The sequence below is a fragment of the Aedes albopictus genome, chromosome 1 (assembly GCF_035046485.1).
Source record: "Aedes albopictus strain Foshan chromosome 1, AalbF5, whole genome shotgun sequence".
Classification (NCBI taxonomy): domain Eukaryota; kingdom Metazoa; phylum Arthropoda; class Insecta; order Diptera; family Culicidae; genus Aedes; species Aedes albopictus.
Window position 1 is genome coordinate 199,223,171 of NC_085136.1, and position 19,149 is coordinate 199,242,319.

General features: G+C 37.8%; 1 protein-coding gene across 3 annotated transcripts in view; it reads left to right on the forward strand.

Moving 5' to 3' along the window:
* Positions 1-2,822: 2,822 nt before the first annotated feature.
* Positions 2,823-19,149, forward strand: part of LOC109432154 (LIM and senescent cell antigen-like-containing domain protein 1) — a 40,743-nt gene continuing 24,416 nt past the window's right edge. The window contains exons 1-2 of one of the 3 annotated variants that reach the window (XM_062846109.1): positions 2,896-3,087; positions 3,280-3,344. In XM_062846109.1, the coding sequence (XP_062702093.1) occupies positions 3,328-3,344 (17 nt within the window). In that variant the 5' untranslated portion in view covers positions 2,896-3,087; positions 3,280-3,327. Of the gene's footprint in view, positions 2,846-2,895; positions 3,088-3,279; positions 3,345-19,149 lie in introns of those variants that run through there. The other 2 variants (XM_062846108.1, XM_019708466.3) reach the window with 2 other exon arrangements.

Below are 19,149 nucleotides of genomic sequence, written 5' to 3' on the forward strand. Positions count from 1 at the left end.
GGTTTGCGTCAACAAGACAAGTTCATCAATTTCTGATTGATTCGACATATTGTGGATTTACCGGCTACTTGTATTCTACTGGTCGCTTCAGTATGGCCTCCAAAGTAGCCGTTTTATAAAAAGAGTGACTTAAAAATGTTTTTGAACATTTTTATTGTATGCGCTATTCCTCGTTGCCACTACCTAGCTACTCAGCGACATTCATTTTTTGACAATCAAGTTGATTTTTATATGAAAACGGCTACTTTGTAACGGCTACTCAAGTAACCGGTAGAATACAAGTAGCCGGTAAATCCACAATATTCTTTTACTTCCGTTGCTTTTGCCTTTCGGAAGTGGGGCGCTATAGAGAACATACAAAACATTTCCTGTTCCAAAATATACTGGTAAAAAAACAAAATGTTCATTCTGCGTCATAGAGTGCAACGTTATGGCATTGATTCTAATGTTATGAATTATTCAATGCTGTTTCATAAATGAGTCTTTATGAACTTAAGTTAATAAGAAAAATCAAGCATAATTTTTCAATCCGACGTAACTCGAGAATGTAAACAAATCTGGGTTAACTGCTGCATGCATGATTCATAAAGCAAATTGAAGAACCCACATCACTGTTTGATGATTTATTGCTTAATTTGTTTAACTAAGCATATTTTTCGAAACGACGTATCTAACTATTTTGATGTTTACAACTTTACTGATAGATACACCGTTTTGATATATGAGAAAACCAAACGACGTATCTAGCGAAAATCAAAAGTAACAGATACACCAAACTGGCACCGTACAAAAGCGACGTATCTGGCATGACGTATCTCTGACCAACCCGGTGTGTGTGTATTTCTGTCAAAATTCATTGTGAAAATGATATGGAATGAGTAGGTTTTGTTTCTTACCTAGTGCGTGCTATATCCCTGGTGATGTTAAGCACGAAAAAACTTATGAAAAGTCTTTTTATAAAAAACTATTTTAGTGAAAATGGTCGTCAACATTGACCATGAATTTACTCAGATCAGTGAAAAAGTTAGATACGTCGATTTGAAAAATTATGCTTGAAATGTGTTTTTTTTTCAAGCACCTAACTCCTAATGAATTAGTTTTAGCGTGTAGACTATGGTCGGGGTTCTGCTAAACCGAACCAAAGACCATTTTTTGAAAAAATGAGTTTTCTTAACCATTGGATGAAGAATATGATGATCTACCTTCAGTGTAAAAATCCAGTAATTCTTACAGCTCTTCGTGGAGTAAATTCAAAAATTCTGTTTGGCAGAACATACAAAAAATGAAATTGCACCCAGCCAGAGTGAACTGTAAACCATTTCATAGAATCAGCGAAATATATTAGTATTGATCTAGATGATGAACATTTCTAGTTTTCCTCATCGCCGTCAGATTCCTAACTTCTAACCGACTCATAGTAACAATCTGTGAGAGAATTGAACACGTAATTAGAAATACGGTTGTTCGAGGACCCAATTATATGTCGATGAACCTGATCGCCGTTTTTCCAAATCACATTCAGCCAGAGTGAACCAAATCCACTGTATTTTAGAATCAATTTATTCTCAACAATTCGAAATTCAACTGGTTTTGAATACCTGCGTTATGTCGATACACCTTATACTGATACTTTAACACAAAAGCCGTCATTGAACAACAAGGATAATAAGAATAATAAAGGTTAAAAAAAATCAAACACTTGGTTCGCTTTGGCTGATCGAAAAATGGCGTTTTCACGAAAACCATCCTTGAGAAGAATGTTTAGAACTTGATTTTGACTTAACGACTGACCTTCAGCTAGGTAAAATGACCTAGTGGTAACGCGCTTGGTTATCACTCAAATGATCCAAGTTCAAATCTCTTTCGTATTTTTGAAATTTGTTTTGTCTTGGTTCACTTTGGCAGAACATTTTCATGGTTTTCTTCGACCAGATAAATTTGAAGTACACAAATTGCTCCACTTTCACATCTCAGGACATGCAAGGACAACATTTGACATTATCACTCTTACTCTGTGCCTGCACAATGCATGGCCTAAGAAAAAAAAACATGGGTGGCAATTGCTGAGCTGGGAGGGCGTTCATGTTTCAAACTATTTTGAGACCTCCGTGCTACTATACTATATGCGTCCTCTCTGATTCATGTTAAGGATTGTGAGTGATATCGACTTCAACTTCAGACGATGAAAAATCGAGTTTTTTTTCACAATCCGACTGGTTTTCTCTGAAACAAAGAAACACAGTCAGCCACACTGAACTATATACCATATTTCAATGTTTTTGTTCAGCCAGAGTGAACTGAGTGCAAAGTACTGAGAAATTAAATGCAGTTATATCAATGATTTCAAATAATTTACACATATTCTTCATCTCTGATGGTTAATAAAGGCTTGTAAGCTACATGTGTGCGGAAAAGTTTCAAATTGTCTTAGCTGTTGTTTATTTATGAATTGTTGAACTTTAAACCTAATTATCTCGGAATAAACTTTTTGGCGCTTAGTTCGGTTTAGCAGAACCCCGACCACTTGCATGCGTGATGACATCACCGTCATCACGAACATTATGAATCATGATGATGACGATGACTGCCAAGCCAATTGATGACGCTTATATACATCTGTTATATTTACTTTTTTGAATTTCATTGAATACTTCACTTATTGTTTGAGTTTATTTTTGAATATTCTTTGAAGTATCACCTGCGCATTATAATAGATATTTATAATAAAAACAATAATTCTGTAATTCTACTACTAGCCTGTGGCTTCTAAATACCTTCGATGAGTTTGTTCTCTCCTGACAAAATACCTTCGGGAATCCATGAATGAAGTGTTCAGTGTGCCTGTGTGAGTATATAGTACGATGTGTGTGTGTAGTACATAATAGTGATCATCAAAACATCTGTCAACATCGCGAGTTCGCCCATCGAAGGTGTGTAAAATTCTGCTTCTTGCAAGTTTATCTCGATTTTGTCGTAAAATTCAGCGATTGCGTCGTGAGTGCACTTATCTGCAATCGTTATCAGAAGAAAGCGCCGGATTCCGAGCATCGTTCAGATAAGACATCGCGTCAATTTAATTGGACATACGTAAGTACACCGAGCCCAGTTGAGTTGTTCCCAAGCAAGGCCAGGGCGGATCACCGCCTCTTCATTGTGAAATTTTTCTCTGCTTCGACACGGGATGAAAATGCTTTTTGCCATCTCCCATCTGAATAGTGTGGAAATTTTGAAAGCATGAAAATTACTTTTGGTATTTTCTTTTTTCTGATATATTTACAGACAGAATAAGCATTGTTTGAAAATCTGTTGTGCTTCTTTACTGTAAAAATGCCCCCAGTTGCAGGGTAAGCCGGAAGAACTAAAACCATTAATAATGAATTTGTCTCTCACATGCCGCAGATAATGCTTCAATAACACTTTACTAATTCACTAAACAATACAAATACGAGTTGAAGAAATTGATGCTTCTAATTCATTTGCTTTCAGAATCTCATACATGGTGGAAAACGTTTTGCTTTATATTTTACCATATATGGATAAAAATCAAAGCGGTTTATTTACTCGATATTTTTGTTTGTTGATTTATTCTAATCATTGTGGGGTTATTGCCGTAGTGGTAGGAAGGTCCGGGGAGTTCAGAAAGAATCCCCAATATCCAGAAGGCTCTGAATTAATATAGTACTGGTCAGTTATTTTATTATCGATGTTATATATGATCCATCTCACATAACAGTCTTAATGAATAGGTATCTTATCTAGCTTACTTAAAACAAATCTGAACTTAAAACAGGGTGGCCACTCAACCGGGAATTCCGGGAAAACCGGGAATTACCCGGGAATCGCAAACAACCGGGAAAAACCGGGAAAAAACCGGGAATTTGCTTAGAACATAAACCACCCTTAAAATTGAAGGTCCAGGATAATAATTTCTATTGCATCTACATGAGAATAATTATTTTTTCATGATCAATATTTTTGTAATCTAAAGATACTATATCGCAGATACTAGATGCAGAGTTCAAAACTTTTTTTTTTTTTTTTATCTGTATTAACGAGATTTTTAGCCCTAGGCTAGTTCATCTCGGGACCCACGCTTTACTTCCCTTCCGAAGGAAGAACTCACATTTTGTGAGTTTGTTGGGAGTGGGATTCGATCTCAGGTCCTCGGCGTGATAGTCAAGTGTTCTAACCATCACACCAGGTCCGCTCCACCAGTTCAAAACTTAATCATAAGATTTATTTTAGATTTTTCTTAAATTTTGATTTTCAATCTTGGACTTTTTTTAGAACTGTTGTAGAGAATTACAATTGTTTTCGAAAAAGCTAAGGAATAAATGGAAAACTTTAAATAATGTGTCTTGGGTAGGACATTCAGTGTATTGTATCATTACAGAAAAAAATATTGCCATATTAAAAAAATACCTTATTTTACCGCAGTGTTCCTTTACAAATGTGTATGATTTTAGAAATTCTGTTAAATCGATCGTCTTCAAGAATTTCATAACATTTTTTCCAGTATTCCATGTTGGACATGTTCTTTAGATAGGGTATCGCGCCACTTGGGCGGTGGCTTCTATATTCGTCTGTTTTCCACTATAACTCAGTCAATTTTGAACCAATTGACTTGAAATGTTTACACGGGTAGATACTATACCTATCTCACCACATTCCAAAGGTTTTGTCAATTGGTTCAAATTTGACTGAGTTATAGTGGAAACCAGACGAATATAGAAGCCACCGCCCAAGTGGCGCGATTCCCTAGTATACAATCGATTTTTCCAGGTTGCCTTACATTTCTCTTGATGATAAACCATGGTTTTCTTCGCAGATTCTCCTAGAGATTTCTCCAAACATTCATTAAGAGATTTAACAAAATATTTTCCCAGGGATTTCTTGAAACGTCTTACAAGTAACTTCTCCAAAACAATTCAACCATATCAAGCAGTTTTACCAATAATTTCCTTTTTTTTCAAGAAAATTATTGATAAAATTATAAATAATTTCTAAAGACGTTCTTAAAGATTTTACATGCTTTTCGTCAAATACTTTTGGAGTAATTTATTTGGGAATTCCAACTATATTTTACCTATTTGAATCCTCCCATGGATTTATTCAGGAGTCCCTCTTTCATTAGTATACTGTCAAGCATCTCAACAGTGAACATTATCAAGGAACCCTTTAATAATTATTCCAGAGATTCCACATACAGTTTTTACATTCCAGATTGCCTTTACAAGTTTCTTCAAGAGATTTTTCGAATAATCTCCCAGGGATTGCTCCAATAGATTCTCGAGAAATGGATTTGAGTTTTTTTTTCAAAAATTTCATTTGGCATTTCTAACACCGCTAGCCATCATGGTTTCCCATAGCGAAAATCATCATGACTACAGGTCGCAAGCCCTGGCAAAGTGTGGAACGTTTTGATGGCTGTGATCCCTGACCATCATGTAATCAAAATCCCAGGGATACTCAAGTGACCATACTGTTGGGTTGTGGGGGTTGCGTGTGTGGGGTGCATATATTGACAAGCATTGCTATGGATCGTTAGGGCTGAGTAGGAGCGGGGAATGGATCTACGATTGCTGAATTGCGATTATACCTACTGGTATAGTCGTGGTTTAACAGTGGTGGCGCCGCTTTCCGCTTGTGTTCGGCCTAGGTGGTTTGTTTAGGCGGTGCGGTTAGGTCTGTATGTACTTCGTACGTGCAGTGCGTACGGCTTCAGCATTGTGGTTACTTGGGTAGTGTAGGATAATTGGGTTTGGGACTGAGGAGGTCGTCATTGATTCTGTCGACACCATTGAGTGTTCATTGTTGGCGGTTGTATTGGTGACGATTTCTTCAGCTTTATAATCTCATTTATACCACGCACAAACTTTGGGAACAGGGACTGCTTTGTAATGCAAGAGAGGGATTTAAACTCTGTGTTACGGGTTGGGTGAGGTCATGCGGATAGAAGCAACCCAGGTGAGCTTGCGGCTCGAGTTGTGATGGATGAATGAGTGCAGTGTGTGTGGAGTGCGCTACCCTGTGGGTGCAGTTGAGTACGGGTTGGAGTGGAAAGAGACCCTTCTCTACCCTAGATCGGTTTCGGCTGTACGAGCGGGGTAGTGTTTGTCTTATTTGTAACGTGTTGTGCGTGATTTGCGGCCCGAGCTGCGTGGTTACTTGGGAAGTATTGTGCTCTGCGATCTAGATTTTGGTTTTAAGGTGAAGCTATGGCTGGGCTGTGCCTCGGATTTGTTGGGCGCAGGTCGGGAGAGCTGGTGGCGGTTTGTGCTGGAGGGTTTGCTCGATTGGTTATCCACTGGTGGTGGCCAGTCGATCGACTATTCGCGCAGCCTGTCATTTGGTTCTTGGGGCTTGTGCTCTCGAGGTTCGGGGCGTTACTTCGTTATATCTTCACAATATTCCTTGTTTGAATAACTGACTATTATGTCCAGGCGCTTAACTCATTCTATTTCATAGATTGCCAGATTTAAGGGTAATGGTTCAATAGGGTGTTAGCAATCAGAGTGGATTAGAACGAGTTGGCGCCTACAATACACCAACACTAACACACATACACCAATACTTACACGCACACATGCACCTACAACTAGCTGTAAAAGACCAGTGGGCGGGACAATAGTGCCTACCCAACAGTTGTAGGTGGGGTGTTTGGCTTAGCTACATGACTTGGTCCGGCAAGCCCATAAACATCAATTGGTAGACGTATTGCCTAGTGAAAAGACAACGCAGATGGGCGAAAGCCAGGGGATGCGTTGATAATAGCAGAATAGCAGAATAGCAGAATAGCAGAAAAATTTCATTTGGCATTTCTATTAGAAATCTCTACCCTAACTTTGAATAGAGCATATCTAATATGTATAAAATTCCGAAAATACTTTCTTGAGAAATATTTTAAGTTTTTAAGACTAGAGAAAATATGGGCTTCTTACTAAATGTGGCCTATATTGGATTTTGTTTTTCCACCAAAGATGCTCTAATAGCAGGGCTCATTCGCTTCTATTTGTTAGGCATGATTTAGTTTTCGCTTTGTTCGAGATTTTACTAACGTTTTCTGAATTTTGAATGTTGATAACTTGCACATAACAAAAAAACTTCTGGTACAAAAAATCGCATTCAAGTATTTTTATGTCATTTTGAGCGTAAAACAGTTCAAGCTTAAAGCATAAAATTGAACAGTTATGGTGCGGTGTTATGTTGTTGGGGAATTTAAAAAATATATAAATGTAAAATTTATTAAAGCCGCCATAAATTGTCAACCTCCTAGAACGCGATCAATTGAGCCAAAAGTCTACTTCACTTGGGCTGTTTATGATGAATGATTTTTTTTGACATTGTTAGACCTTTGGCAATGGTTCGCTTCCAGTAAGGTTAAACTGTTTACAAAATCAGAAGAGTGAGAAAATAGAAAATAGCAATATCAGTGTTCCAATTTAACCATATAAATCAATTTCTAGAAAACCGGGAAAAAATTTTTAGGTACCGGGAAAAAACCGGGAAATAACCGGGAATTTATTTTACCGAGTTGAGTGGCCACCCTGTTAAAATACCGGTTTTGAACGTTTTAATTGAATTTGATAAATTGAATACACAATACACAGAGCTGAACAGATTACACATATTGGATCATTCTTACCATAATCGATGTGTCTACACACAGTCACGATATAATAGTCGCAAACAGTGAAGAGGAACATTGATATTATTGAGATGTCCTGAAATGCTTGGTGAGTCAATTACCACCCTAGAGGAGATCTTTCCTAATAACTTTGCTATTGTTTGGAACAATTTCACATAGTTTTTAACTTTTTCCACGTGCTACACACATTTCAAGATTTTGCTATAACAATATTCACCATATTTGTAGTTCGCTGCCAAATTTTCAGCTCAATCGATTAGAGGAGAACATGTCAAAGTTTACCATTTTGTATAGAAATCGGCTTTAACTGCTATTTATATGAACACAGCTGTACCTAAGTACTTACATGCTAGGAGCGCTTTCAGACCATTTTCCAGGAAATTGATCAGAAATTCACCCAAAGGAGACTCTTTCGGAATTCATCCAGAATTTCCTCCCGAAGTTTCTCTAAAAGAATCACGAATTCCTCTAGTAATTGCTTCTTATATTCCTGCAGGCATTTTTTGAATGCATTCCAGCTATTCGTCCAGGAATTCATTCAAATGAATTCCAGGTTTTTTTTTTCAAGAATTCCATCATTTCAGAGTTCCCCGAAAATACTCCGAAAATAAATCTCCAGGAATTTCTTCAGAGATTCCCTGCAGAGACCTATGCGCCAAATATATTTCGCTCGGCGGCGGCGTGAGGGCCATTTTTGCCGGCGGCGGCGTCATCGGCGTCTCGCCGGTGCCAACTTTCGGCGGCGGCGGCGTGAACCTCCGTGATCGAAATTTGACCATGAAGTCAACATTGTGAAGCAAAGAAGTAGTCAGTGCCCTCAAGAATTTGTAGTCTGAGCTTTTTTTCATGGCCAATAATGATTACGTTCGAATACCCATGTTTTATTCCTGCTCAGATTCGTCAACTCCGGGAGAAAATCCTGATTGGAATTTTAGGAGGATCTCAGAAAGAACGCCTGGAGGAATCTCTGAAGGAAACCCCCCTAAGAGATTTCTAGGGGAAATTCCCGAAGAAATTCCAGGGAAGTTCCGGCAGATTTCCAGGAGGATCCCGACAGGAATCCCCGAAGGATTTCCAGCAAGAAGCTCCGAAGAAAGTCCTAGAGGAATGCCCGAAGGAATTTGGCCAAATTTCTTGAAACTTAGTTATATAAAGCCTGTATCCGCAATAATCGGGACACAGAAATACACCTGTAACTCTGCAATAGATACATTAAAATTGCTCAAATTTGGCCTCATAACATCTTGAGATGTGTTCATTTCACCTACAAAATTTCATGTGGATCGTTGCAGTACTTTTTGTTGTAGCGATGAAAGAGTGAAATGTGCACCATTGAATTTTGTACAGACCCTTGTTTTGCTTGCCAGCGCTGTAACTTTTGAATTTGGCGAAGAAAATGGCTGAAATTTTGAACACAAACCTCTCAATCTACATTTGTTGCTTAGGCAAAATTTCAAAAAAATCGATGCACTATCAACAATTTTATAGTCGAAACATGTATTGGGACTAAACGTGATTTCAGCTCCTCAGACAGCAAACAGTCAGCACCCTTTATTGTTTCGATTGTACTAATGAAAGTACTATATCAATAATCATCAAATTTTGCAGGCATAATTTTGCAGGCGTAATCAACTATCTTCTGTAAAAATTTCATGAAAATTGGCAGAGTAATTCAAAAGTTATGAATAGGCAAACATCACACATGAAAAACACGAAAATTTTTCACAATAACTCACCCTCCATCAACACCAGTAACTTTCAAACCAATTGATCAACGTTGATGAAATTTTGCAAGAAAGTGTCTCTATAAGTATCATAACTGCTAACGAAATTTTATAATTATCATCACAGAACTTTGAACTGTAGCGTAAAAGAACTATCTATTATGCGAATGAAGATTGGTCATGATTGTACAAAATGCTTAAAACCACGTCTGTTTGTTTTTCATCCACAGTCAAAAGTAATGCATCGATTTTTATGAAATTTGGCACACATAATAAACATACACCAAAGAGTTCTTGGTCAATGCTTTGGCAAATTTTACCGATTCATTACAGAGCTACAGTCGTTCTCCTGTGTCCCGATTATTGCGGATACAGGCTTCATTTCAACTTGGTTGGTAAGGATTTGAGGCAAACTCTGATTTCAACAGTTTTCAAAAAATCCCCCATTACGAAGAGAACAAAACTGTCGAGAAGACACTGTTTCCCTTACTTTAAATCCTAGTAAAGGCCTCTGATTTCGGGACATTTTTATGTCCCTGTCAGGAAATGTAGGATTTTTTTTCGATTTACCGCAGATTTTATCAAAATAAGTTTACTTCTTAAAAACCATTCAACTACCGCAAACGAGCGCAAAGACTATATTCGAAAAATTTTCCTGGCGCAATTTTCGATGCCTGTATGATTTTTTTTTTTGGCAAAAACAAATATAGAAACTTCTTTGTAAATTCTTAAAATGTTTAGTTACCTTAGAGTTAGGTATCCACAAGAGATTTCCCAAAGTTTTCTTTATTTAACCTTAGTAAGGTCTTGGGGTCTTTTTTACCTTTTTCAAATTTCAATTCTCTGTAGCTTTTGTTTAACGAATGCTAGCAATCTGAAATTTTCTGACAATTATTTTTTCGCGGAAATAAACATTTCCCAAAAATCAAAAGCATTGAATGACCCCTAAGGGCGCTCCCATAAAAAAAGTTACAAATAAGACCCTGGGGTCATTTTTGACCCCAAACTTTGGACAGCTCGCAAAAATCAGTGGCTTGTCCGATTTTGGATCTCTTTGGCTCAAATGAAAGGGGCTGAAGTCTAGTTTTCAAAACCAACGGAATCCGGATTTGGCCACTGTGGCCACCGGGAACTTGCTTCAACTGAAAAATGCCACTTTAAAGACCCTAACTTTGGTAAGCTATAATTTTGCAGCGAAACAAGTAATCAGGAACGTACAGGAATCGTTGGAAAGGTATTCACTTGGACTTTGAATATAGACAATAATATTGACTAATTATTGAGAATTGGTTCCGGAAATCCGGAACATCCGAAATATTAAATGAGATACATATTGTTTAGGACCATTTTTAAAGGGTTCTGGGCAGGTCTGGTCAATGCGGAACGGGTTAAAGGGATTCCGGAAGGTGGTCAATTGGGTAACGACAATAAACTTTGTATAGTTTTCGCTTCAAAACCCGGCGTCATATGGTTCAAACTTCGTGGATTTTCATGTCTGTTGTTCTTGTGATACACAATGAGAATGAAAGTCATCTTCTTCTTCTTCTTGGCATAACATCCCTACTGGAAAAAAGCCTGCTTCTCAGCTTTATGAGCACTTCTACTGGTATTCACTGAAAGCTATCTCTGCCAAACATTATTTTACATACTTATGTACACACCAAATTTTTTTCGCTGAAAACCAGCAATTTTTTGCTGAATTTTGCCGAGCTGAAATTTCAGCAATCTGTTCAGCAATAAAAATTGCTGAAAATTTCAGCAATGTGAAACGTCATCATGAATGTCATCTGTTTGCTGAATAATCAGCAAATTTTTGGGATTTACTGAAAATTCAGCGATTTCGACCGGCGTGAGATTTGGCAGCAATTTACTGATAAATTTCAGCAAACAACAAAACTAAAAAATATTGAAAATCATGTTTTTCGAGTTTGGTAATGTTTTTGGTTCTGCTAATTGATTTTCTAAAACCTTTCAGAGTTATTTATTTTCGTCACTTTCTTTTACAATAAATATTTGAATAATTTAAACTAATCATAATCATAAATCGATGCATGCAGTTGCATTCCTTTTCACCGGATCGCAGCACCCACTTGATTTTACGGGAACCGACGCTCCAGGAACACTTAGAGGAAGCCATTTGATCTACCAACCAGTTATCGAATTGTCTGAAAGTGATAAAAACCAACAGTAATATATCGTGGAAAAAACTCGGATGCTTGTTTTCTTGATCTTTGATACTAACCTGTCTGGCGTTACAGAAATTACAGGTACGAAAACAACTTAAAATAATAAAAAAACTTGAATTAACGATGGAAAAATCAAGCGATGCGCAAAGCCGTTTTTACTTTTTTCTTTCTTTTTTCGTTTTGTTTTGACAGATGGTCAGCCGAGCCGCCGAGCGGTCGGAAAAACTTGCTGAAATTTCAGAAATCCAGTAGAGTTTGCTGATTTTCAGCTAACTCGACCAGACTGCTGTTTTTTTCAGTAAAGTCAATGTTTGCTGATTTTGTTTCAGTAAAGCGTTTTGCTGAAACCTTCAATCGATTTTTGGTGTGACACACCAAATTTTTTTCGCTGAAAACCAGCAATTTTTTGCTGAATTTTGCCGAGCTGAAATTTCAGCAATCTGTTCAGCAATAAAAATTGCTGAAAATTTCAGCAATGTGAAACGTCATCATGAATGTCATCTGTTTGCTGAATAATCAGCAAATTTTTGGGATTTACTGAAAATTCAGCGATTTCGACCGGCGTGAGATTTGGCAGCAATTTACTGATAAATTTCAGCAAACAACAAAACTAAAAAATATTGAAAATCATGTTTTTCGAGTTTGGTAATGTTTTTGGTTCTGCTAATTGATTTTCTAAAACCTTTCAGAGTTATTTATTTTCGTCACTTTCTTTTACAATAAATATTTGAATAATTTAAACTAATCATAATCATAAATCGATGCATGCAGTTGCATTCCTTTTCACCGGATCGCAGCACCCACTTGATTTTACGGGAACCGACGCTCCAGGAACACTTAGAGGAAGCCATTTGATCTACCAACCAGTTATCGAATTGTCTGAAAGTGATAAAAACCAACAGTAATATATCGTGGAAAAAACTCGGATGCTTGTTTTCTTGATCTTTGATACTAACCTGTCTGGCGTTACAGAAATTACAGGTACGAAAACAACTTAAAATAATAAAAAAACTTGAATTAACGATGGAAAAATCAAGCGATGCGCAAAGCCGTTTTTACTTTTTTCTTTCTTTTTTCGTTTTGTTTTGACAGATGGTCAGCCGAGCCGCCGAGCGGTCGGAAAAACTTGCTGAAATTTCAGAAATCCAGTAGAGTTTGCTGATTTTCAGCTAACTCGACCAGACTGCTGTTTTTTTCAGTAAAGTCAATGTTTGCTGATTTTGTTTCAGTAAAGCGTTTTGCTGAAACCTTCAATCGATTTTTGGTGTGTATATCGTGTGGCAGGCACGAAGATACTCTATGCCCTAAGAAGTAAGGATAATTTCCCTTAGGAAAAGTCGCTAGGCTGATCGTAAACGGAACCCGTCACCCTCAGCATGGTATATAAATCTTCTGTCTGGTCACCATCTGGTAAATCTGATTATAAATCTTGCTGAAAAGTTCCTGAAGGATACTTTGGAGGAAATCCAGAAGAAACCCCTGGCGGAATTTCTAGATGAATTCATTAAGCAATACCTGGAAGATGTTTTTTTCTTTTTTAATCTTTCTTTATTAGGAGCAGGTAAAAGCCCACTTGAGTAGAGCAACATTTAGCCCATCCTCAAATGGGCGCAAAACTTTCTCATCTTTTGAATCAACAGATTTTACATAGTTTACAAATCATACAATTTTTCTTAAGGCGAAACTGGAAGTATTTCCTCATTTTTTTGGTTTTTGATTTTTTATTAAATAACGAAGCCATATTTTCAAAATCGGTTTTCGTATACATGTAGGGTTTGTATCAAGGTATCTTCTGATTTTTTTTGTGGTGGAAAATGTTTTCCATTTTTGCAAAAACCATTTTTTGGGAAATTTTGTTCAAAAATGGTTTCTGCAAAAATGAAAAACATTTTCCACCACCAAAAAATTCAGAAGATACCTTGATCCATACGCTACATGTGCACGAAAACTGATTTTGAAAATATTGCTTCGTTACTTGCTTCGTTATTTAATAAAATATCAAAAACCAAAAAGTGAATAAATGCTTCCAGTTTCGCCTTAAGAAAAATTGTGTGATTTGTAAACTATGTAAATGGGCCCATATAGCCGAGGCGGTAAACGCACGGGTATTCAGCATGACCATGCTGAGGGTGACGGGTTCGATTCCCGGTCGGTCCAGGATCTTTTCGTAAAGGAAATTTCCTTGACTTCCTTGGGCATAGAGTATCTTCGTGCCTGCCACACGATATACACATGCAAAATGGTCATTGGCAGAGGAAGCTCTCAGTTAATAACTGTGGAAGTGCTCATAGAACACTAAGCTGAGAAGCAGGCTTTGTCCCAGTGAGGACGTTACGCCAAGAAGAGAAGAGAGAGAAGAGTAAAATCTGTTGATTCAAAAGATGAGAAAATTTGCTCCCATTTGAGGATGGGCTAAATGTTGCTCTACTCAAATGGGCTTTTATCTGCTCCTAACAAAGAAAGATTAAAAAAGAAAAAGACATCTTCCAGGTACACTTAATGAATTCATCTTGAATTTTCTCTAAGGAATCCTTACGATTTACACAGAAATGATTGCTCTTCAAGATGCTTTTAAGAATAGCTGCCTGGATTCCTTCAAAAATTTCTCTGTCAAAAATTCCTCCAGAAGATTCCTTCAGGAATATATCCTGGAACTCCATTAGGAATATCTCAAGGAAAATTCTCTCGTAAACTGGTAAACTTTTTCTATGAATACTTACGGAATTTCTTCTGGGGTTTCTTCTGGAATCCCTTATGTGATTCTTGCAGGAATTACTCCTAAAATTCCTTTGGATAGTACACCTGAAATTCTTTCGAGAATTTAGGAATTTCTCCAGGTATTTTTCCCGGGGATCCTTCAGTAATTCCTCCCGTGAGTCCTTCCGGATTTCCTCGCGGGATTCCTTCCGGAGTTCGTCGCGAAATTCCTTCAGAAATTTCTCCTGCGATTCCCTCAGGAGTTCGATCTAGGATTCTTTCGGAAATTCCACCCGGAATGCCTTCGAGAGTTCCACCTAGGATTCCTTCGGGAATCGCACTTGGGATTCCTCCAGGAATCCTTCCAGGGAGTGCTTCAGTAATATCACCTGGAATTCTTTCAGAAACTCTACCAGGGAATCTTTTAATAATTCCTTCAAGTTTACCTTAGAGAATTCCTCCCGGGATTCCTTCAGAAATTGTTCTTGACATTGGTTCAGAAATTTCGTCTGAGGTTCTTTCAGAAACTCCACCAGGGATTTCTTTATTAATTCCTCCGGTTATTCCTCTATGGATATTTCTAGGGATTGTTCTGGAAATTCCTCTTAGGATTCTTTTACGAATTTATCTAAAGATTCCTTGAGGATTTTCTTCAGTAATTCCTTCAAGAATGCATTGCGGAGTTCCTTCTATGATTCCTTAGGATATTGCTTCATGAGATCCTTATTCCTCATGGGATTCCTTCGGAAATTGATCAGGAAATCCTTTAGAGATTGCTTCAGGCATTCCACAAGGGATTCCTTTTGGAATTCTTACCAAAATTCTTCCGAAACTTCCTCCGGGATTTCTTCGAATATTCCACCTAGAATTCCTCCAGGAATTGCTTCATGAAATCCTCTAGGGATTTCTTCCCGATTTCAATTCCCCCAAAGATTTCCCCGAAAATTCTTCCTCGGATTCCTTCCAAATATTTTTCAAATATTCCTTCGATAATTTCTCCAATAATTCTTTTATAGATTTATCCAGGAATTCCTCCAAGAACTTCACCAGGAATTCCATCAAGTATTCCACTCGGAATTCCTCAAGAAACTTTATCGGGATTTCAACTCCCAGAATTCTTCCAGGATTTCAGATAGAATTCCTCCAGAAATCTCATAAGAATTTCCATCTGGAATTACACCCGGAATTCCTCCAGGAATTTTACCAGGATTTCCACAACGAACCTCTTTAGGTATTCTACCAGTAATAATACCTTCAGTAGCTCCAATAGAAATCCCTCTAGGAATTCCTCCGTGTATTTTTCTTCGAGTTCTTTCAGGAATTCAACCAGGCATTCCTGCAGAAATTCTACCAGAAATTCCTCCGAGAATTTCACCACAAGGGATTTCTTCAGGTAATTCGCTACGAATTCTTCAAGGAATTCATCCAGGAATTCCACCAGATATTCTATTCGGAATTTCTCCAGGAATTTCACCAGGATTTCCACCAGGTTTCCTCAAGCAATTCTACCATGAATCCCTCTAAGGATTCCACTAGATATTCTACTACGATTTTTTCCAGGAATTCTACCAGGTATTCCACTCGGAATTCCTCTGAATATTTTACCAGCATTTTCATCTGGAAATGCACCAGAAATATCACCAGGAATTCCACCAGAAGTTCTTCCAGATATTCCACCTGGAGTTACTCCACGAGCTCCGCTTGGAATTTGTGGAATCCATCGGATATCCTCCAGGAATTCATCTGGGAATTCTACCAGGCGTTGTGCAATGAATTCCATCAGAAAGTCCTTTATGAAATTCACCAGGAAGTTCTTCAGTGTTTCCTCCACCAATTCCACCAAGAATCCCTTCAAAAATTCCGCAAGTAATCCCTTTAGGATTTCCACCAGGAATTCCGTCGGGAATTCTTTGGAGATTTGCTACACGAATTTCACCAGAAGTTCTAGGTGGACTCTCAAGTCAAATTCCTGGAGGAGGTCCTGGTATGGTTACAGGAGAAATTCCATATTTAATTCCTGGTGGTATTCGTTGTTGAGTTCTAGGTGGATATTCTGGTAGAATTCGTGGTAGAAATCAGGATGGAGATTTAGGTGGAATTCCTGGTGGAAACCCTAAAATAATGCCTGGTGAAATTCGTGGTGTAACTCCTGGTTTAATTTCTGGATGAGTTCCAAGTGGATTTCCTGGAAGAATTTCTTGTGGAATTCCTTGTGGATTTCGAAGAGGAATGTTTAGTGGAGTTCCTGCAGGAACTCATGGAGGAATTCCTTGTGAAATTCTAAGTGCAATTTCTTATGGATTTCCCGGTGAAATTCTCGGCAAAATTTCCTGGTAGAATTATTAAAGGGATTCCTGGTGGAATTTTTAGAGAAATTCCTGGTGGAGTTCCTAGAAACATTTCTGGTGGAATTTCTTGAAGAACTTCTGGTGGAATTGCTGGTGAAATTTATGATGTAATTTCGGCTGGAATTCATCGTGTAAATCCTGCTGAAATTTCTCTAGTAATTCCTGGTTAAGTCCTCGGAGGAACTTCTAGAAGAATTCCAGTAAGAATTCCTAGAGGGTGTCCTGGATTTCCTGGTAGAATTCCTGGAAGAATTCGTAGTAGAATCCTTTGAGGAATTTCTAAGGGATTCCTGGTAGGAAGCCTAATAAAATTTCTGGAAAAATTCCGGGTATAATTCCAGGTGGAAATCCTGGTAAAATTTCTCGAGGAATCCCATGTGAAGGACGTGGAGGAATACCTGGTAAAGTTTTCGGAAAATGCTGATAAAATTTTCGGAGGAATTCCTGGTAGAATTCCTGGAAAAATTCGTAGTAGAATGCCTGGAGGAATTCCTAGTGGAGTTCCTGAAGGTATTAATGGAGTGATTTCTGAAAGAATTTAAAGAGGATCTTCTGCTGGAGGAACTCCTGGTGGAATTTCTAGTAGAATTCCTGAATGAATGGTGGAAAAACTCTTGATTGAACTCCTGGAAAAAAACTCCTAATGAAAATCCTGGAGGAATTTCTGGTGAAATTTTTAGAGGTATTCCCAGTGAAATTTCACCAAAAGAAACTGCTGGATTTCCTGGCGGAACTTTTGGCCTTTTGGTATCATTATTGGAGAAATTTCTTATGCCATTCCTGCTGGAATTCCTGGAGGAATTTCTGGAAGAAATTCAGATGACTTTGTATTGAAAATCCTGGTGGAATTCATAGAGTTACTCCTGAGAGAATTCTTAGAAAAGCTATTTGTGGAATTATCGGATGAATTCATGGTATAATTCTTAGTGGAATTTTAGGTAAAATCCCAGGTGGAATTCCTGGAGCAACTTCTGGTGGAATTCCTGAAGGAATTTTTGGTAGAATTCCTGAAGCAAATTCTGGTGAAATTCCTAGTAGCTCTCCTTAAAGAATTTCTGGTGGATATCCCGGAGGACTTCCTGATGACCTGGAGAAACTCTTGGTGGCATACCTGAAGACACTACAGATTGACAATTTTGGAATTCCTGATGGAGTTCTAGAAGGAATTCCTAGAGACATTCCCAGAGAAACTTCACCTAGAGAAGCTGTGGGTGTCCTGGTACAGTTACTGTAGAAATTTCTTATGCAGTTCCTGATTGAATTCCTGGAGGAAGTTCTAGAAGAATTTCTGGTAAAATACCTGGTGGTTAGAATTCCTGCAATTTCAATTCCCTTCAGAAATCCTAGGAAGAAATAATCAAAGAATCTTTGGTAGAATAAATGGAGGTATTCCGTTGGCTTATGCTTGAGGAAATCCTTAGAAAAATCCTGAAGAATTTCTGGGAAAAATTCTTCGAGAATGCTTTGACAAATGCCTGAAATTAAAAAATAATACTGGACAAACGCTTAGGGGAATTCTTGGAGTATTCGTTAGCGAAATTCCTGCAGTATTTCTTGGAGGAGTTCCTTGACGAGTCTTTGGAGAAACTCCTTAATGAATGCTTTTATTTTTTTTTAAGAGCCTTTAGAGAAATCTTCGAGGAATTGTTGGAGTAATCCTTGGAGGAATTAATTTTTAGAGGAATTCATAAAGGATTTTTTAGAGAAATTTTAGGATAAATTGTCCGGGGAACTTCTGTTGGAAAAATCTTTGGAGGAATCCATGGAGAATCGATGAAGAATTGCATAAAGAAATGTTTGGAGAAATTACTATAAGAATCCATGGAAGAATCGTTGCGAGAATTCTAGGAAGAAAGTTTGATTTTTTATATAGATGTTTGTCGCCAAATATTTTACATGTGTCGTTAGTTTAGATGTTAATTGATCAACTTACCTTTCGGTTGCTTAAAAAAATATTTCCATGCTTAATGGTATGCAATCAAAAAACCCAAAATCGCATATTTTTCCTTATAAATTGACGTTCAGCTCAAAAATGTGATGTGCTGGAGCAAATCTGAGCCCGGATTCGGATTCAGCAGCCCAAAATCTGTCAGAGACACATAAGTTTGCTCTTGAGACAAAAAAATGTTGCGCTGTGTTATCATAGTTTTCTAATGTATGTATATTTAATATGCATAATTGCATATAGTCGATGTTTGGTTGATTGTACGTACAGTCCTTTAATCATAGCAAAAATCACGCGTGCTTAGCCCAATCGAAACTCATTGTACACTCATCACTGCACAGTCAAAACTGGACGTACCTATATATCTCAATCTCGGCGTTCGTCTTCGTCTTACAATTCCAGTCCGCACACAATATATTCCGTTATTACCAATCGGTGCCATAAAATCACGTAGCCAGCATTCCACGATCGTACTTTTAGAAACGACAAACAAGGAAGCCCATTGCCCCATGCCTTGTCCCCCAATGGAGGAAAGTGCAATAAAAGCAGCAAAGAGTAAAAGGGCACCACTGAAAACAGAATGATGTTTCGCATGCAGCTA